This window comes from Dendropsophus ebraccatus, chromosome 4 (genome assembly GCF_027789765.1).
Source record: "Dendropsophus ebraccatus isolate aDenEbr1 chromosome 4, aDenEbr1.pat, whole genome shotgun sequence".
Classification (NCBI taxonomy): domain Eukaryota; kingdom Metazoa; phylum Chordata; class Amphibia; order Anura; family Hylidae; genus Dendropsophus; species Dendropsophus ebraccatus.
The window spans coordinates 107,625,875-107,651,406 of NC_091457.1; the positions used below are offsets into that span (position 1 = coordinate 107,625,875).

Below are 25,532 nucleotides of genomic sequence, written 5' to 3' on the forward strand. Positions count from 1 at the left end.
AGCCAGTGATGTGTGATACTGTCTACAGAGCTGCTGTGCCTAGGTCAGTGATGTTGTACCTAAGTCAGTTATGTGTGATACTGTCTACTGAGGTGTTGTACCTAAGCCAGTGATGTGTGTTACTGTCTACAGAGCTGCTGTATCTAAGCCAGTGATGTGTGATACTGTCTACAGAGCTGCTGTACCTAAGCCAGTGATGTGTGATACTGTCTACAGAGCTGCTGTACCTAAGCCAGTGATGTGTGATACTGTCTACAGAGCTGCTGTATCTAAGCCAGTGATGTGTGATACTGTCTACAGAGCTGCTGTACCTAAGCCAGTGATGTGTGATACTGTCTACAGAGCTGCTGTATCTAAGCCAGTGATGTGTGATACTGTCTACAGAGCTGCTGTACCTAAGCCAGTGATGTGTGATACTGTCTACTAAGCTGCTGTATCTAAGCCAGTGATGTATGATACTGTCTACAGAGCTGCTGTACCTAAGCCAGTGATGTGTGATACTGTCTACTAAGCTGCTGTATCTAAGCCAGTGATGTGTGATACTGTCTACTAAGCTGCTGTATCTAAGCCAGTGATGTGTGATACTGTGTACAGAGCTGCTGTGCCTAGGTCAGTGATGTTGTACCTAAGTCAGTTATGTGTTATAATGTCTACAGAGCTACTGTACCTAAGCCAGTGATGTGTGATACTGTCTACAGAGCTGCTGTACCTAAGCCAGTGATGTGTGATACTGTCTACTAAGCAACTGTATCTAAGCCAGTGATGTGTGATACTGTCTACCAAGCTGCTGTATCTAAACCAGTGACGTGTGATACTGTCTACTAAGCTGTTGTATCTAAGCCTGTTACATGTGAACCACACAGAACTCCATCCTCCTCCTCTCCTGGTATGTGATTTGCAGTCATCCAGCAGGTAGTCCAGCAGGATCACTGCTGACCACATAGGACTGTAATTCCTTTAAAGGAAGAAGAGTCCCTGGTGCAGGAAGCTGCAGCCCTGGGGTCTGGCTGATGGGAGCAGACAGTGTGAATCAGGCATTCCTGGGCTGCTGCTGCTGCTGCTGCTGAGCTCACTCACACAGTCTGGGTGTTCCCTGGTTAAACAGAAGGGAAAAGAAGTAAATGACACCCAGTCTAGAGTTCCATTGGGTGTGAGGCAGATCCTGGGGCTGGGGATTGGCTGCTGGAGTTTTACAAGGAGTTCCAGCCCTAGCTTAAAGTTGCATGAATCAGTCTCCCTAGTGGGAGCTCAGAGGGGAAGTGCAGAAGGGAGAAGAGTGACAACCCTGACAACCCAGGAGATGGAGCTGAGTGCTGGGAACCAGAAGGTGAGTGCTGTTCTCCATCATACATGGAACAAGCTGCAGCTCATAACTTCCAGCTGTTGTAAAACTACAACTCCCAGCATAACCTGACAAACCTACCTGTGTTGATATATCACCTTGCTGTTTGCTGTTATTGAACTACAACTACCAGCACAACATTATAGAAATGTATTTCTAGGTTTAGAGACTTGTAGTTCCCAGATATCACACATAACCTTATGATACCTGTAAGTCTTTTCTTATTGTATAGTGATACCCTAAATAAGTTGTGGTACTAAAAGTCCCAGCATAACAATCCAGATATTGTTCCCAGACAAAAGAAGACTTCTGTAATAGCTTTTTGTATCCTAAGCAACTCAGGGTTTTTAACTACTATGTAACTACAACTCCCGTCATGCGGCAACCATATTATTTCCCAGGTTTCCTCCATGCAGATATAACAGAATGATTTACCGCCTGGAAGCAGAAATAATAAAGATTTAGATAGACTGCGGTTAAGTATGTGCCCCCTGTGAGATAGCAGTAATGAGATTAGATACCTGCCAGCAGTAAAGTAAAATGTGACATGAAGAGAGAAGATGACACAAACAGTAAAATAATTCACCCACAGTCCACTGTAGTAATAAGTAACTGGTGAATATTACCCGCTGCACTTCTCCATGTTTTCCCTGCCTGTCTCATCGAAATGAATGGCCGCAGTCTGCAGTATGTCATGCAAACACTTCAGCAGTATGAAGGGTTCTCAGGAGAAGGATTCTGGATAAGTATAAATAATAACGTACCATAATAGAAATTTACTGCTCTACATGGCTGCTAGTACCGCCATGGGTTTTACCCTTCTTTTACCTTGCACCTGCACCGACTGTAATCCATAGCAATTTGTCAGCCATTAATTTACATAGACCAAGCAGAAGTTAAAGGGAAGACCAGCTACTAATCAGAATGATGGCGGCTATTCATACTGCATGTGCTGATAGCACATCCAATTTCAGGGATCCAGCATTGGATTGAGGATTGACTGGACATGATTCCATGTTTTAGTGTCTATTTCTATGAGTTTCTTCATAGAAGTCCTTACTTGGATGAGTGTTCTGACAGCTGTATGAAGACCCTGAATGGCAAATAATATTACAACAGCTTAAGATCGTACTGTACTCATCCTAAGTTAAAGAGGTATTTTGGTGGCACAAAGACTTTTTCTCATTGATTCAGATACTGTAGAAATAAGAAAGAGACCATACTAATCTGCCCTGTTCCCCACAGCTCCATTTCTCCACTGCTTCCTTACAGGAACTCTGTGCTCAGCCAATCACTATCTTTAGCAGTGAACAGTCCCAGTCAGTGATTGGCTAAATGGGTAGGAAGCAGCCAAGCACAGCAAAACCCGGAAGTCACCAGACCAGCAGCTGCAGGGAAAAGGGGAAGGGGAGTATGGTTCCTTTTTTATTTTTATAGTAATAGAGTTAGTTCCAGAAATGTCCGCCTACCATGTGTTCTGCAGATTTCATGCTGCATATTTGATGCTATGTTCAGTCATTTATGTACATTGATTAACACAGCATAAGGGTATGTTCACACTGAGCAAATAGGGCGGATTTACGTGGCAGAGAGTTCTCCACCTGCTTCAGCTCTCCGCTCAAAGAATTGACACAGAAATCCGGCCCATTTGCTCAGCGTGTACATACCCTTACATCGGCAGCTTAAAATCCACAGAGTAAAATCTGCAGCAAAAAGGGTGCATGTAAAGGTAGATTTGCATTCTGAGAAGTCTCCGCTTTACTGTAGGCACTGTACGGTCATCTGTCCCTGAGTTATTGGCACCTAAAGGGGTTCCGCTGCCCCATTGTGAATAAATGGAGCGCTAGCGGCCATGCAGTCTTGCTGAGCACTCTATTCAATGTGGGGCAATTGCGTCCCTGTTCTTGGGGTCTGTTATTCTCTACTCTTTGGATAAAGGACTACACATTCACATGGCAATACACCTTTAACTAAGCTGTTAGGGATGTGTCATTTGTTGGCAATATGCTGCTTGCCATTGTTGTGCACAAGTTGTTGTTATTGTTACAGCCATAAAATTAATAGTCTGGCTATTTCTTTGGCTGTGGTTTATATGCCTTAGGCTATTGTCACACGCTGTAAGAGACCAGCCGTTCCGTGACCCGGCCCACAGCACACAATGGAGCAAATCGCCGGAGCCGCTCCATTGTGTACACTGACAGGGTTTTCTGCGGCCGCTATTCACTGAATAGTGACCGCAGAAAACTGACATGTCAGTTTTCTACTGCGCCGCTAGGGATCCCATCTGGAGTGTATACTATGGGGGAGATTTATCAAAGGGTGTAAAATTTAGACTGGTGCAAACTGCCCACAGCAACCAATTACAGCTCAGCTTCCAGCTCTGGTGAAAGGAAAGAGGAGCTTTAATTGGTTGCTGTGGCCAGTTTGCACCAGTCTACCAGTATACACTTCATCCGGGATTCCCTCAGCCTGCAGCACTATGTAAGTACTGCAGGAATCATGGCTGTTGTAACAACGGCCATGATTCCTGCCGAACTTACGTAGTGTGAACATAGCCTTAATGTGTACATATTTTGGCATGCACTTTAAAAATCCTCAGTTTGCTTGTTTTTTCCATGTGGGAAATGTTTAAAACATGTAGATGGCGCTTAAAAACTCTCTATCCATATGTATTGCACTACGGTTCACTGCAGATTTGTGGTGAGTAATTCATCATGACTGATTGCACCTTAATACAAGATAAGCAATATATGTATGCCTGTGACTGCTCCAGCAGAATAGTGAATACAGCTCTGGAGGTTGTAATCAGAATCAGAAGCCGTTTTTGACAGACCAAGAGTATAACAACATTTGCAGAGCCTTCACATATCTGAATGGATTGCATGGCCCTTTAAGCTCATCACTGTAGACAGCACAGGATGATATGTGGCCGGTAATTATAATTTTATTGGTCGCAATAAGCCAATTAACAAGTGTGTTTTCATTTGTTGGCTCATTGCACCTTTACATAGGCCGATAATTGGGAACACATGTTCCTATGAACGCTTTTTCTGGCGATAATTGTACTGTGTAAAAGAGCTGTAATGTATGTACACAGTGACACCACCAGCAGAATAGTGAGGGCACCCCTGGAGTATAGCACAGGCCAACACTCAGCAATAGAACTAGATAAATAATATATGCCTCTCTTGTGGTCAGACACAAGCTCAGTGTATATGTGGTGGTATTATTATTATTATTATTATTATTATTATTATTATTATCATTATTATTATTATTATTAGATCATTGCTCTTCTTACATTAGGTTCCATTGATTATTTGTTGTTATGTATTTGATCCAGGTGTAAATGCAGAGCCCTGACTGCTTGTGTCCAGTTAGTGCAGTTTTGCACTATAGGTGACTTGCACCTATAATAGCTATTTAGTAGCTGTCCTGTATTTCGCAGCTTCTGGGTACAGATTCCGAGTCTCCATTATCCACAGACTGGTAAACATGTGGACAAACTGGCTCTGGCACTGGTTCAGGGTGTGAGGAGCTGGGCAGGTAGCCGCACCCAGTCTGTAAATGAATCCTATCAAAATAACGCTACTCTGTGAAGCTGAATGGAGATGACTCTGTAACTGGAACCTCAGGCAAGAAAAACTGAACATGAAAACTCATGTCAGACACAGCAAAACAAGATCAGGCAACATGTCGGTGGCGCCGGGATGGCAAGAACAGATGTTGCTCTAAATAAATACAGTATTATAGTTCTCCTGGATGTAGAATGCCTTAGCAAGAAGGAAAATAAAGAAAAGTGCCGTTCTCTGAGACAGTATCACACTTGAGAAGCTTAGATACATCAGCCCAGCTGTCAGCATCATAGATAAGAGTTAGAAAAAGTGGCTCAGCAGACAGTATCACACCTGATAAAATTAGATATACATTATCAAACATGATATGCTTAGATACATAATTTCTGCAAACAGAATTACACGTGATAAGCTTAGATTCACTGGCTTAGCAAAAAGTATTACGCACAATAAGATTGCATACATCAGCATAGTATTATAAATGATAGGCTTAGATACACAATCTGAGGATAGATTCACATCCAGATTGGATACATCTTAGATTATCATATTATTATAGCTTCGGCATAGATACGGCAGCTCAGCAGATGGTATGGTAAGCTTAGATACAATGAATCATTAGACAACATCATATATAAGGCTAGGCTAAGATACATTTAGTGACTATATTCATTTGCAAGCAGTCTTTTTGTCTATGGAATATGACTGCCCCTGGGTATTCCAATGTATCTGTGATCACTCAGTGTCACACTGTGAAATATTCCAGGTCAGTGATAGAATGGAGAATAATCCATAGCCTCAGATCACAAACCTCCAGCTAAATTTCTCAATTATGTAGGAATTTTCATCCGAATCCAGGTACATGATTCCGGATGGAGAGTTGGAGCTGCTGCCAGGAAGGCTTGGAGGAGGTTGGTCCTCCCTGCTCCATTATTATCAAGAAATTGATTCCAGATGCAAATCCTGAGCTTTATTCCCACTTTCTGCCCTTGCTGTAAGCACACAGGTCCCATTGTATGAGCCAGGCTGCTTCCAGCATAATATGGAGACTTACCAAGCAGACAAATGGCTTTGGAAACCTAGGGGTGCACTTACTAATGCATACAATACATGCTGCATACTGGAGCAACTGCAGACAAAATGGGGCACTGTGCATAGTAAATTATCCCTAGATGTATTATTGCGATTGTAAAGCAGAACGTTGTGCTGAACCCATGAACTGCGTACATGAAAGCACTCTTATCTGTTGTTAAAAATTAACTTTTTCTCTCAGCGGTAGAAAGGGAATTGATTTTGGAGCCATTGTGATGCTCCACCTATGATCAACATTGGCCCCTGGGTCAACAAGCCACCAAAATCCACCATCTTTGTAACAGATTATTTTAAATTGTTTTTGGACACTTTTTAATAATCAAAAAGCTGCTGTTGACTGATCTGGATTTTATTTTGCTTGCTTCTTTGTGGTGTCCTGCTGTCACTGAGCTGGTAAACACCTTACACTCCCTGCAGTCTATACCCTTTAGGATTAGCCCAGGCTGGTATAAAATATTCATAGTCTAGTTATTTGCTCATGCATAGATTACATGTTAATGCATTGGGCCTATGTGGTAATGTATTGGGCCTATGTGTATTGAACCGTAAATTGATGCAGAGTTTCATTGCAGAAATTGCACCAAAACATCTTAATATACCCTGAATATACAGACTTGTTCCTGCACACACAGGTGATTTGTTACAATGTATCCAGACTAGGTAATCCTCTGTGACACATTAGCAGCACAAACCTGCTGTGCTGGACTCCAGTCTACACTGACACATTGTACCAAACCAACTTTCTAATGTCTTTATTGCAGCATAGTAGCTGTCACGCTGCACTCAGCCTATACTAATGGCTGGAAGCTGACAGGTCTCAGACTTGGCTTTGATGTATCTGTATCTTTGTTTATTTTTGAGGGACCTTGAGGCTCCTGTATTCTAAGCCGTAGGCTGCTGGGTACTGAGGAGGCGTGATGACAGATCTCAGTCAGTATAGGGTCACAGCACAAAGCTTCAGCACCTCTCAGGGGCCTATAGGGATTAGCAGGCTGCTTGAGGAAGTAAACCATTTCAACAGTTTTTTTAAGGACTAAAGTGGAGTAGTCTCGTATCAGTCCAGATGACACATAAAATGACAACTCCAAGGGTTGAGAGGAGGTGTAGACTGACAAACTATGACAAATTAAATAAGTCAGGTCCTGACCTATTACTTATACCATATAGTGTTTCCAGCTGAAGTCACATTTGAGGGTAATAGATTAGAGGGGTTCCCAAATTGGGTTATAAGCATTAAAGGGGAATTCCACCTAAACATAACTTTTTTATATATTGCCGCCCATGGTGAAACTAACAATTCTTTCCATGCTTGTTATTATCTGTTCAGTCTCCTTCCCCAGTTCTGATCTGCTGCTTTCTGCTGAAGACACAAAAAACTGTGTGTGAGCTTCTCTCTCTGTCTCCCCCCTCCTCCCCCCCTCCCTTCCCAGATGGCTGATTTACACAAGTCCCATTCTGCAACTTTATAGCTAATTTTTATTGCCAAGAGGATTAATCACAGCGAGTTAATCAGCAACATGATTAACCCTCCCAGCACTACAAAAAAGCTATAACGTTGCAGATAAAGCCAGTCAGGGACTTGTTTACATCAGCAATCTCGGAAGGGAGGGGGGAGGAGGGGCAGACAAAGAGAAAAGCTCACACACAGATTTTTTTTTTCCCAACAGAAAGCAGCGGCTCAGAACTGAGGAAGGAGACTGAATAGATAATAACAAGTATGGAATGAATTGTTAATCTCACCATGGGCAGCAGTATATGAAAAGTTATGTTTGAGCAGAATACCCTATTATTTACAGGTGGCAAAGATACTTATGCAACACAGTCATTCAGATTGGTTACCTGCCTGTAGAGTTTTTAACTGCAATTGTTTAAGTGTTAAAAAAAGGCATAACAAACACACAGACAGTTAATGATGCCACTGAGTAAACTGCTGGGGTTTCCATTCACTGAAAACAAGCAGAAATGCAAAACATGGTTGGAAATTTAAACACAAAATTTATGGTTAGATCATGTTTCCCCATTACAAAGGTATCCGTCAGCAGCCAGTGAAAAAGGTAGGCTTATGTATACCATGGTGTACTGGCAACAGATCATTACGTTCAATAGACCAGCTATTGACTATGTTTGGTCCATTTCCTCAGCATATACTGTTATCTTGACTCATAAGGCATGGTCTGCTGCAAGCATATAAGGTTGGGAAATGGACCAAATATAGTCACTATCTAGTTGAATACATTTGGGCCATTAAACACAATGGACCTGCTGTCAGTACGCTGCGGTATAAGCCGGGGAAACGTGATCTGAACATCCCATTAGAAAGAGTATTTTCAGAACCTTTCATTACACAATGACTAAAGGTATTTACATGGCTCCCAAGTATTAATAGCGGATCTAAGCAGCAAAATAAGTTACATATTGGCCCTGCAAGTGAATTTAGTAGTCCATGGGCTGTGTGTACTGTTGTAGCCACAGGAACACATGCTGCTATTTCTGGAAGAAAGCACTCATGTTTTCTTTCCATTGTCAGACATTGCTATGCTTTCTCTGGCGATTAGAGCCGTCATATCTTCTGTCATTGTATGGCCTATTGTGCTCCATTGTAATGCTAGTGGCACAGTACTGAAGCTGATATAGCCATTAGGTAAATGAAAGATAAATATAATAATAATCATTTTCCAAGCCTATTTTACCAGAACAAGCTGGGAGGGGGGCACATACTTTCTTCTAGGAATCAAGCATGTCTAAGCGTAATATGAGCAGCTATTTAAAGCTTATCAAATGGGAAAAATAAATAGTATCCAGAGATAATCCAATTATAATGGTGGAAGTGAAGCGGCAGTCACACAGCGCAGTTGTAAGTTGGTATTTAATCCACACAATCAGCGCCAAACCCCTTGTGAAGCGCCCTCCGGTGTCATGTGTGTGATAACAGGAGCCTCTTGTCTTCCTTGGTGAATTCCAATAAAGTACCTTACAAACAAGCTAAGGCTTTTGCGGAGCATTTTTGAATACTGGCGTACTCCTATGCTGCTCTTAAATGGGAATCTAATCTGCTGATAGCCCCCTAAAGTGTCTGGGAAGCTGAGGAGAAAACATACAGGATTGTCTGGGCAGCCCATCCCACAGCGCCGATGCTCCCCCCGTTTACTGTCTCTGCACATAATAGCACAGGCAGCAAGTAGGGAATGAGGGAGAAGCGAGCACTGAACTAACAGGTCAGAGCTCGTTGCCTCCTCTAAATCGTGCTATGTAATACAGCCCTAAGTCTGTGCCTTATGTCTGTCCCCTCCATGCTAGCACACCATGCAGAACTGGCGCATTCTTAAATTATTCCAGTTACTGTGTCTACCTATTCACAACCAACTGGTCCCCTGCTTTTTAATAAACTGATTTACCACACTTGGTCAGTCAAATGTTTCATCTCACCATGATTATCTATAGCAAGTATAAGTTAACTTTTAGTTACTCATTGTTTCAGCTGCCTGGTACCGGCCACCATTAGTGGAAGATCACCGTATACAGATGTATACAGCTTGTATTGGACTTAACTGTGTGTCTTCAGTAAACTCCTAATGTTCCCCCTGGTGGTGGCTACACATAGCAAAAAGTTTATCATGTAACTCTAAGGTTGTGTGAAAGAGATCTGAAGTCTTGGTGCTCTGTTTTAGAAAAACAGTAGCCGTTATCCTTGTAGTTTCATGCAAGGAAGCACATAATATAATAATTCCCAGCTGCATTTGCTATATTCTAGTTTGTAAATGACACTGTAGTCTACTTTTTCTCTTCATCATGCCCACAGGATTATCACCAGCCCTCCTTCTTCCATTTCCCAAAGCAAGTAAAAGAGCAGTGATAAGCAAGGAATGCACTAAGTGCACGCAGAGGAATTCTTTTATTAAAAAGGAAACAGGACTCTACGTCCATTTCCCTGGTTTGGTAAAGTCTTGCGAGGTCCCAGAGAAGCTGCCAGGCTTACTTCTGTCTGCTGTGACAGAGCTGACGGCTGCAGTGAATTCATGTGACACGACATATCTTAGCTAAACAGCCTAAGCCCCTGGGACCATTGGACTGTGCTGTTTTAGCCTCCAGTCGACTGTGTTTGAATGCCGAGACCTAATACCTTCCACAAAGCACAACATGGTCTGACAATAGCGCCTCCCTCCTGAGGGGACAGGTGAGGCAGATTAGCACATGCCTATCTGATTATCTTGCACCAATTAAATTGTGGTGGAACATTCTCTTCCTCCTCCATCATTGTTATTCCACCTGACATAAGGCATCAGGTGGATGATCTTGGTAACTAACTGTCTATGATATGAGGGTAAACTCAGGGGCACTGCTATGGGGTCTGGAGATAACACTCATTACCATAAGCTGTGTGAACCTGAGCAGGGTAACTTCTTTTAACATTTAAATAACGTAGGAGGGCAGGACCAAGGTGGAGATGGAGGCAATTGGATTGTGTAGACAATGGAGGACACTATTGAGAAATGTTCCTGGAGTCCTAGAAAACTATGTTCTCATTTCTGAAGGTCTTCAAACCTGTAGCTCATACAAAAATGCCCAATCACATAAAATCTCAGAACAAATACAGTATGACAGCAATCGCCTGCTAACTGTACTGATTTTCCAGATGTGTTCTCTTATTTTCCAGATGCCGTTGGGAATGAAGGGCGCAGAAAGGGGTCCTCCCTGCCTGAGATGTAAGGGGTCGTGCACCGGATTCCAGCTGCACTCCTGGAGGTAATGTCATTATATAGTGACGTTCTGCACACTAAGAATGGATTAGATCAGACAAATGAGAAATGATCAGAAAATACATCTGGCTTCTGCTGAGATATTATCTGGATTCGTAATTGCTGTTATTAGCGAATAAACTCCCAGTCTGAATAGGTGAATTATCCTTCTGTCAAGTTGATAAAATTCAGCTGTTTCTTACTTTACAAGTATGGTAGGTTACAGAAGGATCTTCACCCCTGCCTATGTAATGCTCCATCCCCAGCACATGCAACAATAAGCAGAGTAGGCATCAGGTGACTGTGTAACCATTGCGTACCAGACCCTTTGCTGTGACATGCAGGACCAGCCTTTGGGTATATGTGACCTGTGTGATCGCACAAACTGCATCACAACCCCCTAATAAAGTGTATGGCTATGTTCACAAAATTTAATTAAGCAACAGCCGTAGTTGCAGTTTTGCAACTATAGCCGTTATTTAATGAAATTGCCGATCACATTCATCTCAATGGAGTCCCGGACAGAGTGTATACACTCTGTATAAACTCTGGCTACGATTCCTTGCGGCCACAAAAGAAACTGACATGTCAGCTTTGTGCGGTCGCTATTAATTGAAAAGCGGCCGCACAAGACTGACAAAGTAGACAAGGTAAAGTGCGGCTCCGGCTAAGTTCATCCGGCCGGTATTACAGTACCGGCCAAGATGACCTTTACTGACACCGGCCGTTATGTGATACGGCCGAGTCACAGAACGGTCTGTGTCATACATAGTGTGAACCTGGCCTGTAACTACAAAGGACCACCCAGGACTTTATATATAAAGATGCAGTTTGGTCACTGCACGTTGATATTACTTGAGCACTGTATGGCAGTATTGACTTATCCATTATATCATACTACTATGATACTTTGTAATGCTATAAGGAACTGTTATTTAGGCATTCGTAGGGGAATATTATTTGGCCAACATACGACAATGTTTATTGCATGGTATGATTATTTGTATGTTGTATGACCATATAACATGGGTTTCAGTATGATTATCAAGATCCCCATGACACCCCCACCAAGCTTAGTAGGCCCTGCCATCTATCTATACTTTGCCTGGTACTGTTATTAGGTGATAAATCACATAAGAGCTGTATTCTCAGGAATGAATAAGTTGAATGCTTATATTTGTAAGGGATGATTTCTATTTGTGGTTGCTCTTTTGGGGCTCTGAGTAAAGTGTAGAAAATAAATGACATTAGACAGTGACGAGTCTAAGCAGCGAACAGGAGTCATAATCACAGCTAGACGACGCCATAACGGCAAAGACTAAGTACAAAATTAAACTGAAATAAACAAACACTATAACAAACGCATTGCGATATGACAAATGAAAGTGAACGATCCTGGTGCTACTTCAGCAGACTCTTTGTGAATTATTAATGATGATCGTCTGTAGCAGAAGCAGAAACAAGCTCCTATTCATGTCGAATATAAACATGCTGAACAGGAATCCGCACGACAAATGAATATTCTGTATCAATCACACGGCTCAATAATGAAGCAATTTATGGAGCGTATCTGGCTCTATAAGTAATTCTGAAAATGAGGGAAACATATTGACTTGTTATCCCGGCTGGTCCTTTTAATCTGCAGCTTCAAGTACTCAACCAGCTGTCTAGAGGGTCTTGTGCACGCTCGGCTGATCACTGACGCAAAGTGAGCGATAAACTCACAAAACTACTAACTAATGAGCGAATGGTCGGAAAAAAAAATACCGCCAGGTCTTCAAGCTCAGCTAATTGCAGCATGTAAACGCCTCAATTAACTCTGAGGTTTTGATACAGTGTGGGCTGGAGGAGGTTGAAGGTTTGGGTCTGTGTGTGTTTGACAGGCTGTGACCAGTGGCAGACTATGTAATAGGGTGGAAGAGGCTACGTTTAGATAACTAGGGGTGACAGATTTAAAATTCCATTGGTTTTAAAAAGTTCTTACAGTTCTCCAGTTATATAGAAACAAAACTTTATTGCTGTATAAATAGTCCCTCACCATGCCCTAGATTAGTGATGGGCAACCTTTTCAGCTTGGTGTGTCAAAATGAGGCAAAAAAACAAGCATAACTCGGGTGGTGTGTCACTTTGACAACCTCCCCCCCCCCCCCATAATTTTATAGTTCAAATAACAAAAATATCTCCAGTCCCCATCCCTTCACCAGCATACTCCCCCAGTCCCTCTGCCCCCTATCCCTTCACCAGCATACTCACCCAGTCCCTCTGCCCCCATCCCTTCACCAGGATATACCCCCAGTCCCGCTGCCCCCCCATCCCTTCACCAGCACACACACCCTGCCCCCATCCGTTTACCAGCATACACCACAGTCCCCCTGCCCCATTCCTTTACCAGCATACAACCCCAGTCCCCCTGGCCACTCATGCCTTCACCAGCATACACCCCCAGTCCCCCTGCCCCCCATCCCTTCACCAGCACACACACCCTGCCCCCATCCGTTTACCAGCATACACCACAGTCCCCCTGCCCCATTCCTTTACCAGCATACAACCCCAGTCCCCCTGGCCACTCATGCCTTCACCGGCATACACCCTCAGTCCCCCTGGCCCCTCATCCCTTTACCAGCACACACACAACCTAAATCCCCCTGCCCTCATCTCTTCACTAGCATACACCCCCAGTCCCCCTGCCCCTCATCCCTTCACTAGCACACACACCCTGCCCCCATTCCTTTACCAGCATACACCCCCAGTCCCTCTGCCCTCTTCCCTTCACCAGCATACCCCCACAGTTCCCTGCCCCATCCCTTAATCAGCATACATGCCCTGTCCTTCCCCCATCCCTACAGCAGAACACACACCCAGTCCCCTTCCCCCATCCCTTCACCAGTACACACCTCCAGTCCCCCTGCCCCCATCCCTTCAGCAGAACACACACCCCAGTACTCCCCCCCCATCCCTTCATCCATCACCGCATACTCACTGACTTGTAGAATGGTCTGGTCCAGTCCGTTCTTTAGAAGGGAGTGCCCTGTTTGCATAGGCATGCAGGAGCATGGCGTCGCTGCAACAGGATGTGGCAAATGCATCCAATCAGCAAAGAGTGTCAAGTGACTTGGATCACGCGTCCAGCGGCATGTGGGGCAGGGTATGTGGGACAAGCCAGACCAGGGAGCACTGGCAGAGGCTGTGGCTGCTGTCATTGCGGCGTTGCCGTCCTTCTCAGCATGCTAACATGTGTGTCATAGGTTCGCCATCACGACCCTAGATCTTTTTTTTCTGCCAGTGAATACAAACATTGCTATTGACAACAAATTATGGGCATATACGGTGATACATAGACCATAAGAACATGTGAACAGGAGATGACTCAGAGAGATCTATAGGAGAGTTTTGTGAGCATGCTCCATGACCTGTGCAGAATACATTTGGCTGGGTGGAGAAGGAGGTGAGCTGTAAACATCATCTATTGTTGTTATGGATGCTGGGTTACATATACATTATATAGGTCTTACTAGAGATGAGCGAGTAGGGAAATACTCTACTTTTGAGAATTCGAATCGAATAGTCACTGAACGAATATTCGATCCCATTATAGTCTATAGGGAAAAAATTTCTTGGCACTTGGAAATCCAAATTCGACCACTTGGAGGTCACCGAGTCCCCCATAAAACCCCCCTAGATGATGCCAACACTTCCGGAATTACACTGGGACAGTAGGGGGAGCATTCCTGGGTGCACCAAACACCCCAAAATCACAGTATAATGCCACTCTCCGCAGTTGCGAAGGAAAAATATTTGCAAAAGCTTTAGGAACACTTACGGCATTGTTCACACATTTCCTTTGTATTTCTTGCACAGCCTTAAATACATGATTCCAATGTGCTGCTGCTGCTGCTGCTGCTAAGATCTATGTAGTAGCACTGAGAAGTGCTTTGGATTCAAAAATGATTTTTTTGCTGTGTGGTATCACTTGCCCTCAGTGGGCTTCTGGAACAGTATGTATCATGTGCCCTTAGTGGGCTACTGGAACAGTATGTATCATGTGCCCTTAGTGGGCTACTAGAACAGTATGTATCACATGCCCTTAGTGGACTACTGGAACAGTATGTATCACATGCCTTTACTGGGCTTCTGGAACAGATCTTAGCCCTTAAAAGGACTTTTGGGTTCTGTAGTAAGCCTGCCTGACCAAAACGCTACTAAAAACCTATCTCTCCCTGCTCCAAGATCTTTCGCTGGTTGGGTTGAAAGCGCATCTGCAGTCGAGAAGTGGGAGCCAAGTATTTAATGAGAGTAGACGCCATTTTTGCGATGCGTGCGTACTCCCAGGGTCCCTCACAACCTCCCTGCATGGTGATTGGATTTAAAAAAGTGCCAGCTGCGATGGGAGGGCTTTCGGAAGTTTCCAGCGCATTCGCCACACTATTCGATTGAATCTTTCGAATACCACAATATTCGATCGAATATCATCTCAATCGAATCATATTCGCTCATCTCTAGGTCTTACCTTTCAATGTAATATTAGCCATGAGGATAACATGATGTTGGAAATGATATCTACAGAACAGGATGTGGCCATTTATTATTAGGCTTAGCGGCCAGTATGAAAACAAGATTTCAGGATTTTTCAAAAAATTCTTATTGAACATATAAACCCTTTTAATATTAAAGCAAGGCAAAGGGAAGTTACAACAAATGCTACTAGGTCTGCAGTGGTGTAGCTTAAAGAATTAAAATGTGTGCTGTTAAACCTGGGCCCCAGTAGGCAGTATGGAACTTAAAGGGTTTCTGAGAGTTGGTCTGCTGACACCTGGCACTCACCGCTGATCAACTGCTCAGGAGGAACGTACAATGTGTAGCAGGTTCCCTGAATTACTGCAGTTCTGCTACCATTCACTTTAATGAACAATGATTAGGCTCCATTCATTGTGTATGTGCAAGAGCTGAGGCTCGCCCAAACAGCTAATTGGTGGGAGTTCTGGGTGTCATGAACCTGTTGAACAGGGATTGAGGCCTATTCTAAAGATTTCAACCCAGGATTAAGGGTACACCAGACCCTGAGTTTATTGGTTCTACGATGAAGTCGTTCTGCAATTAAGATATTTATAGTACTGGCAATTTGTGGAGTACTGGCTATAGTGGTGCATACCAGTGTAGCTAGGGAGTCAATGGAGGCATGTGCCCATGTTCCAGGGCAAGTTAGGGCACCAAAAACCCACTCTGCCTTGGCAAAGGTAGTTAGACACAGGTCTAGAGTTAAATCTTTGTTGGTATATTCTATGTTAAAACAAGAAAACATCGACCTTATGTTATAGCCATTACAGAACATGTTGCCTTTAGTGTACCATTTCATGGGCTTTTCAGATTTACCTGGGATATTAATAAAAGCGGCACATGTGATGTGTCCTCATACCATCAGAGTGAACATAAAGCCCAGGCATTAACCAGGACTTCTCTGACGGAAAGTGAGGGGGATAAAATAAGCGTCTGGGTCTGAGGTATGGAATTTTTGGATAAGAATAAAGGTCAGGGTTGGCATCTCCACTATGGTGGGAGGCTCTAGGAATCTGGAGCACAAAGCTTCTGTGTCACCCCCAGATATCTGTGTTGTCTGCCGGAGATGCTGACAGGATATGTGATACAGTCATTACCAGCGTTCCTATAATGAAACCTGGAAAAGCCATTCCTGCTAGGAAACGTATGGTATATTCATTGTAGACCCTCAAAGACACTCCAGATATAGCCTCCTGAACTACTCAGTGTATTATTACATCAAAGCCTCTACCAAATCACCCTTCAACCACAATTTCTAGTTAGACCCTAGGGGCCATGCTGTCTGCATTCACTGCAGCTTTATAGTATCTGAATGGTGGTTTTATTTTGCACTTTATGGTGGCATTATACATGCACTGAATGGTGGTATGATTTGAGAGGAATCTAAGAGTACTCATTCCAACTCATTTATAGGCTATGATCACACATCTATTTCCTACAGCCGTGATTTGATACTCAAAATAACAACCATCGGTTTCAGTACCAAACAACGTCTGTGGTTTAGCATGTTTACCAGTGGCAATCATTGTAATAACGGCTATGGAACATCATTCTAGATCAAAGTCATAGATGACCCTTTGGGTGTGTCTTTAATTAAAAGGTTGAATTGATAAACTGATTGCGCTCCTAACTGTAATTAGTGCAATCAGTTTATCAATTGAACTAGTTTGACAGCGAACAGCGGCCGTTATTTTATACATTGTGTGACCCAACTCACTGAAGAATGAAAAAGGCCGTTATTTTACAGCATGTGAACATGGCCATATGCTATAACAAGGGCACAAATACAGGCGTGCTTGTCCATTGTAACTGCAGTATTTTTGTAGTTTTATATATATTTATGTTATTGTTTTTATTCTATTTCTCCACACACGTTGATATTTTAATAAGGAAATGATCTAAAGCTTTATACTTATATGGAGCTATAAGAACAGTGAAGCCTGACACAGAGGCAAGCTAGTGGACAAAGAGAGCAGTGCTTGATATTTTCTATCACAGTGCAGATTTATATGTTCATGGGGCCTGTGGATAGCTGGGTGGCAGGCCTTATGGGCACTGCTATGGAAGTTATTAATACTTTTTGCAACCTCTCAAGTAGAAAGGTCATCTCATAAGTTACATACTGTAGATCCAATATAATTACTCTTTTATTACAGCTTACATTTCACCCTCATATTGCTGCAGGAAATCGTGTGAACTCTGCCATTGTCCCCGTGAGGACCATGCTCTACCTTCAGAAGTAGAAGAAGACCATAGGATAGGCCAACTGCTCTCAGATACACGTTACTCAGCACTGACAGCACGTGTAAAAGGAAGCGAAGGGGTGCGGGTCTACAAGAGGAATCGTATGATCATCACCAACCCCATTACCTCCCGAAAAGATCCCACCTTCCTTACGGTCACCTATGAGTGGGCTCCTCCTGGACTCAACCAAAAACTGGTATTTGCATCATACTCTCATTGCTCATGCTGCTTGTCACACCTGTGACAGTAAGATCTGACTTTTGGAACACACATCAATTTTTAGTCCTCTGTCACCAGCATATCAAATGCATGTACATTCACATTGCATCCATGAAATAATGCTGGAGAAAGTGCACTGGACTAAACATGCAACACTGAGTTGGGAGGATTTACACACTATGGTACAAGATGGGGTTACTGATAAACCGAGCTTGCAAGGTACTACGTGAGCAGAAAAGAATGAAACAGCATCATAGTGAGGAACAAGTTACACTTAGGATCTTTTCACCCTAATAGAGTTTTCGCCCGCAGGTGGCCACAAACAAGCACCGATCAGCAAGATACACAGACAATCCTTGTATCGTTCATGCAGCCCTGGAAACTGATAGCATGAATATGTATATATTGGGGTCTATGATATGTATATATCTGTACTGTCAGTTTCCTGATCACAAGCAGTGTATACTTACCACCTTGTGATCCGGCATCTAGCTCTTCCATCCTCCAGCTGCGGACTGTATCTTCAGGCACTGCCTCCACTGGTTGTCAGTAGGGATGGTCCAAACCGAGTTCGGTTCGGGTTCGTACAAACCAGAACTCTCGGCAATGATTCCCGCTGTCTGCCCTCTCCGTGGAGAGGGTGGATACGGCAGGAAGACCGCCTGGAAAACTGCAATACAGCCATAGCCATAGGCTGTATCCAGTTTTCCACGCGGTCCTCCCGCTGCACGAAGCGGGCAGACAGCGGGAATCTGATGCCGAGTGTTCGGGTTCATACGAACCCGAACCTCGGCAGTTTCGGACCATCCCTAGTTGTCAGTCATTTTGGAGGAGAGGGGTTCTGCAGATAGTGCAGCAGCCAAAGATGGGAGAGCATCTGAATCACAAGCAGCACTGATAGTAAGTATACACTGCTTGTGATCTGGAAACTGACAGCACAGATATATAAATATCCAAGACCCCAATATATACATATCTGTGCTGTCAGTTTCCCTTTATCATTATTGGCTGCACTTCCCTTGTTTACACAGAAAGATGTGTGGCCAATGGAAATAAATTTTGTAGCAGGCTCAAAAGACGTACTAAGCTGAGGATGAGGCATTTTCACAGTCCTCATCTGATGTCTGCCACTTTATGTGATGTTTCTAACCTTCCAGCAGCCTGTAGTTCCCACTTCCCTGTCAGCAAATTCTTTGTTATTAATAATCTCCTCAGTTACAAAAATATGTCTAGAATTAAACAGTAAATGGTTGACAGGAACGAGAAGGAAGAGGAGGGGGATGCAGCTGCAGTTTTACTCCATCAGTTTGTGAGGCTTCACACAGCGAGGGGGGAGGAGGAGCAGATGAGGAAAGACGTGATTGGCTCAGAGTATGATAATGACAGCAAAAGTAAGAGTCCACTTACTTAGCAAACATGGAGAAAGTTAACTTTTATAGAAACAAGGAAAGGAAAAAGAAAAATTCTGCAGGTTTTAACTAACATTTTTGGCTGCACATCTATTTTGTACATGTGCTTCAAATTAAGCAAAGATAATATAATTATGTTCATACTAATCTAAATTTCTCCAGGCCATGTGTTATATGGAACTAATCCCTAAGAAGCTGCAGCCTGTAGCTGGCACAGAAGGGGCACATTATCGACGCCTACAGCTAGTGAAGCAATTACCGGCCTATGACTTTGATCCCCAATATTGCAAAGGGCTGTCTGAGAGTGAGAAGCCAGTTATGGAAGCATTTGTGAAGCACAACAAGGAGAATGTGATGGGGGTGGCAGAGGTGGCTTTACCTTGTAGTGTTAAACAAGATGAAAAGGAACCCAATGCCACGAAGACTGCAAATAACATAGAAGAGGAGTCTGCTGACAAGAAAGACTATGTGAGTACAATAGTCTCTACATTGGTTTTTTCTATGGTGAATGTTAAATTCTCCCGAACCTGTCTTCCTCTAACACCCATTAGGTTAGCTTATTATTACCCAGATTTCTCATAGATGTCTCACTTTAATATTGCTGTACAATTAGGCAAATTAGACACCAATTGCTAATCATAAGGGGGCAGCGATGAGGGCACAGAAACAGATTTATCCACAGAATTTTAAACAGAGAAACATGTTACAGTACTTTGTGCTTTATTCTTCTAGTTGTGTGAGTTTTGCCAGCACCTAATGCCTACTGATGCTCCAGCTGTCTATGCTGACCGGGCAGGATACAAGAAACAATGGCACCCAGCCTGCTTTGTGTGCTGCCAGTGCAGAGAGCCACTGGTGAACCTAATATATTTCTGGAAAGGTAATCGCCTGTGGTGTGGAAGGCATTACTGTGAAAGTGAGAGGCCACGCTGCAGTGGATGCGATGAGGTAAGGACAGTGAACCCAAAAAATGAATTAGAATCAAGTACTATATAAAACTACTACCCACCATGTATCAGAACATAACCACTTTAATACTGTCCTATATGTATACTTTAACGTAACTAAAAGCATATATTATAATACTGCCCCCAAATGAAAAGAAATATAAGTACTTTAATGCTACTTTAAATCCCTATGCAGGAGACAGCATCTACCATAGTACAAGTATATAACACTTATATTCCCCCATATGCAAAAACATAATAAGATTTTGTACTACTATAATACTGTCCCCTATGTGCAAGAATATAACCACTATAAGACTGCTCCTATGTGCAAGAATATAACTACTATAATACTGCTCCTATGTGCAAGAATATAACTACTATAATACTGCATCCTATGTACAAGAATATAACTACTATAATACTGCTCCTATGTGCAAGAATATAACTACTATAATACTGCATCCTATGTACAAGAATATAACTACTATAAAACTGCCCCCTATGTACAAGAATATACCTACTATAATACTGTCCCCTATGTGCAAGAATATAACCACTATAAGACTGCTCCTATGTGCAAGAATATAACTACTATAATACTGCTCCTATGTGCAAGAATATAACTACTATAATACTGCATCCTATGTACAAGAATATAACTACTATAATACTGCCCCCTATGTACAAGAATATAACTACTAGTGATGAGCGAATACTGTTCAATCGAATAGATATTCGATCGAATAGTTAGATATTCGAATATTCGATATTCGTACGCATATTCGATAAATATTCGATAAGCGTTCAAATCCCCCAGCTTCCGGTTTTACCCTCCAAATGGCCAAATAGATGTTTTTCAGTAACGGATACTTGTTCCCATAGACTTTAATGGGATCAAACATTCGATCGAATATTCGAGGGATATTCGTACGAATATCGAATATTCAAATATCTCACTATTCGCTCATCACTAATAACTACTATAATACTGCTCCCTATGTGCAAGAATATAACTTCTATAATATTGCCCATTATGTACAAGAATATATCTACTATACAGTAATACTGTCCATATGTACAAGAATATAAGTACTATAATACTACCTCCTTTAGTGGCGTTCCAGCTGATCCTCAGCATATGGCTAACAGTTCAAGTATATGTGGCAATTTGCCTAGCAGCTAGGGGGTGCTTCATCTACGCAATCATTTCCAGTATATAGCGCAAAGACAAAAGTAGAAAGCAACAAATTAATGTTTATTTCTTAGTCGAAGGCAAAAAGTTGAGGGCAGGCATGCAACTAGGATGGTCGTTTGGGGCTGACTGCCTGTCTGTCTGGCTATCTGGCTGGAAGAACAGCTCAAAACCGAGGTCCCAGGTGTGTGCCTGCACTCAACTTTTCTCCCCTCCCTTCTATGGATATAAACACCAATTTGTTGAAGAATATTTTGGGTGAGTGCTTTCTACTTTTGCCTTTGCACTTTATAACTACTATTATACTGCCCACAAAACAATAACTTGTTTAACACGAACCACAGTACTTTGTACAAGAATATAACTGCTATAATCCCATAGTAGTCTATTGGCCAGCACCATCAATCCATAACCAACAAGTGCAAACTGCAATGTCTATAGACCGATATCAAAAGAATATGAGGAACTTCTTATGATCCAGCAGCTAGGGAGTGCTTAATCCAGCAAGCCTGTAACAGCTCAAAATGTGAGGGTAGAAAAAGAAAAGCGCTTACCCAAAAATTACTGCAAAAACTCAATATTCCCAATACATTGTAGGAAGGGAGGAAGGCATCAGTGCAGGCATGTACCTGATCTACGGTCATAGTTACACCGGGTACACGCCTGCACTGATTCCCTCCACGATCTATTGAGAATAAACACAGTTTTTGCAGTAATTTTTAGGTGAGTGCTTTCATTTTTCTATGCTTATATTTTGGATAACTGCTATAATACTGCTCTCTTACTATGGACAGGAATATAAATCTGGGCAAGAAAGAGAATTTTCATATGTGACTTTAGAATTCATATTCCCGTTCATTGTGGCAAAGGCATAGAGGGCAGTATTACAGTAGCTATATTGTAGTACGTAAGGGGCAGTATAGTAGTTATATTCTTGTACATAGACTGCAGCATTATAGAACGAGAGTATAACTTCTATAACACTGCCTCTTACGTGTTGGAGTAAAGCTAATATATTACTGCCCCCACACCTTCGATTCTATATACAGTATATGAAAACACTATGAATCTGAGCATGAAGATTTTTTTTTTTATGTGTGACTTGCTTCCTTCATATGTATATATCCTGTAATTTTCTCCTGCAGATTATATTCGCAGAGCACTTTCAGCAGCATGAGGGGATGTCATGGCATTTGGAGCATTTCACATGTACCAACTGTGAGCAGTCACTCACCGGAAAGCCCTATGACAAAGCTCTGCTCTTATGTGCCGCCTGTAACAGTGCCGCTCATTAGATCCAGGCTTCCTGCACTCAGATCCTGGGGTGTCCAGTGGATTCTATCTGCCCGAAATAGTTCCATCATCATCCTTTGACCATCCAGGTCTCTCCAGTCTGGACATAACACAGCATCACTTCTAGAACTGGGATTCACTGAAGGTGCGGTCATCAGTGATTGACTATTGTACATCTCAGGAGATCACCACTACCAGGCCCTGACTAGGAATTTCAAAGCCAAATACTGGAATACTAACAGATATTCTATTTATTTTTCTATGTTTGTATTGTTATAACTGTTACTAGTGAAGGCAGTGAGCCATGAGGAGTCAAGTCCAGATTAACATCTCAAAGTCAATAAGTAACCAATGGATATGTGCACACCGCAAACCAAAACTAGGGAACTTGTGTTGATTTTAAAAAAAATTACATATAATTTAATCAATGGTATCAGAAAGATAGCTGCAGTTTTGCAATTACGAAGATTTTTCCTGTTCTTGGAGTATGGGTATGCTTTTAAAACTAATAAAAATTCAAACAAATCCTTCTATTATGTGTAGGAAGCTCCTAGGCAGATGCATGTGTTTTCATGGTTACAGATTACAAACAGATTACAGATCCTGCTATCATATTCTATTTATCTAGCTATTCTTCATGATAGCCTTCAGATAATAGAAAAGAATGGTGATAAAATAGAATAGCACATAATTGCAGGATCAGACTACACAGACAGGACTGCACCACAGACGTGGACATATAACTATTAAATATTTGTAAATTTATTTTGTATTGGACATGCATTACATTAAAAAGGTTATGCAGGATTAGAAAAACATAGCTTCTTTCTTTTAAAAACAGCGCCACACTTTTCCTTAGGTTCTATGTGGTATTTCCTCAGGTTCTCTGCTCCATTCACCTCATTAAACTGAGATGCAATACCACCCACAACCTGAGGACAAGAGTGGCAATGTTTCTAAGAAGCAATTTTTCTCTTATAGGATAATGCTTTTAACAAAGAGCAATTCATTGCAAAAGTATACATAGGGCAGGAAAGACATATGGAAAAAGATATTACCACTGAAGTTATAGGGGATGTTATTTAGCTTCATAACCTTACAGCGATGACTGATATATCATTTGAAACAAACAGAAAATGCTGAATCCAGTATTTTCCTGCCATAAATATCCATTATCATCCAGAATTAGCAATGTCCAGATGATGTATATGTCTGTTTACTCATAATGTTATCTTATGTCTTATTCTATTGTTAAATTTTAAACAATAATATGTATTCTGAAAAACTGCACTATGTCAACACAGCCTTGCATTATTATGAGATCATTGTATATCTCTCAGTTCTGTACATTTTGTAGTGGCTGGCTTGGCGGCTCAGTGCTCATGTCTGTTATAGAGTTCCCTTTAAAGTATGGACTATAGACTGAATAGTTAAGCAGACAACTTATTTTCTATCATGCATCAGTAGTATAAATTCTTGATGGCAGACACAGAGTAACACGATAAGCTTGATGGTTACAGTTAAAGGCCCACTACATGCACTGTACTTGAGGCACAGCCACTACAGATTGTGTAGAACCAGATTGTGTGCCTGGTAAACAAATAAAGGGGAACTGCACTTGTTTGCCCTTTTAATTAGCTAACTGGCAGGCGTGCCAGGAGTTAGGCCTCCAGTGATGTGATATTGATGACACATCAACATGAACGTCTAGGAAAACCCCTTTAGCAGCAGATTTCATTTAAATAACTGAACACAGCATCAAATCTGCACCATCAAATCTGCTGCGGATCTGCTGCAGATCTGCTGCGGATCCTGTAGGTGTGAACGCACCCTTAGGGTGCCTTCACACGTACTGTATCGCTGCGTATTTATCGCTGCGAGCTTCTCGCACATAAATCCGCAGTGATACTGATTGCTATCAAGTCAATGTATGTGTATTCTCACATGCGATTTTTACATGTGAGTATATTGATTTCAACATGATTTTCACATGCGAGTTTAACACCACAAAAAACGCTGCTACTTTCGTGCGAGTTTTGTGCGAGTTTTGTGCGAGTTCGGTGTGATAAATACGCAGCGATACAGTACGTGTGAAGGCACCCTTAATAGGAATAGTACACAAAGTCACCACTAGGAGGAGCAAAGTGCAGCCAAACAAAACTCAATACTATTTTATTTATCAATTTAAAGAGGGGCATTCAATTTATATAATAAAATATGACGATATGGCACAATAAACGTAATGTATCCAGTGCGAAGAAAGAATACTCATGACTGCAACTTTTTGATATACTTTGTATTTCAATTGATCTCTGTTTTCAGATCTTTTTTACTTTCACGAAATGGAAACATCCTTGTTAACACTTAGAGGCAAGTGCTCCTAATTCACTTAGAACAATCAAATATCTTGAGAATGGAGAGGACCTAAAATATAAAAAAATATATTAGAATATTGCTAAAACTTTTATTAATACGTTTATTTATGTCCACCTTTCCAACAAACTAAGCAATACACCCATAATAAAAGTTTCCTGTTGTTTTGTTTCTACAGCCCCTTTGCACTTTATATTTCCATGGTAACAGACAGCAAACAAACTATGTAGTCTGACCCTGCAGTCATATTCCCTTCTATTTGTCCTCTTCTTCTGGCTAACATACCAAATGAAGTGGACAAATGGAATAAGGTGTAAATCTACTGAATTATACTACACAGAAGGTTTTTGTCTGGTCTGTTACATAGTTTCCGACCTATTATTTTTTATTCTAAGGTCGCATCGACATTGACTGGGTATGGCTCATCAGGTTTATCATTGGGCATGGTTTGTCTGAATAAATATTTTGTCCTTACTTTAAGGGTGGTATTACACGGAACGATTATCGTTCGAAAAATCGTTAAATCGTTCGGATTTGAACGATAATCATTTCG

General features: G+C 42.0%; 1 protein-coding gene across 1 annotated transcript; it reads left to right on the plus strand.

The window, feature by feature from the left end:
- The first annotated feature begins 1,232 nt into the window (after positions 1-1,232).
- LMCD1 (LIM and cysteine rich domains 1) lies at positions 1,233-23,313 on the plus strand. The gene is made up of 6 exons (XM_069966644.1): positions 1,233-1,327; positions 10,664-10,752; positions 17,484-17,739; positions 19,334-19,639; positions 19,904-20,119; positions 22,459-23,313. The coding sequence occupies exons 1-6, from the start codon at positions 1,301-1,303 to the stop codon at positions 22,606-22,608; spliced, it is 1,044 nt and encodes a 347-aa protein (XP_069822745.1). The 5' UTR covers positions 1,233-1,300; the 3' UTR covers positions 22,609-23,313.
- The last annotated feature ends 2,219 nt before the right edge of the window (positions 23,314-25,532 follow it).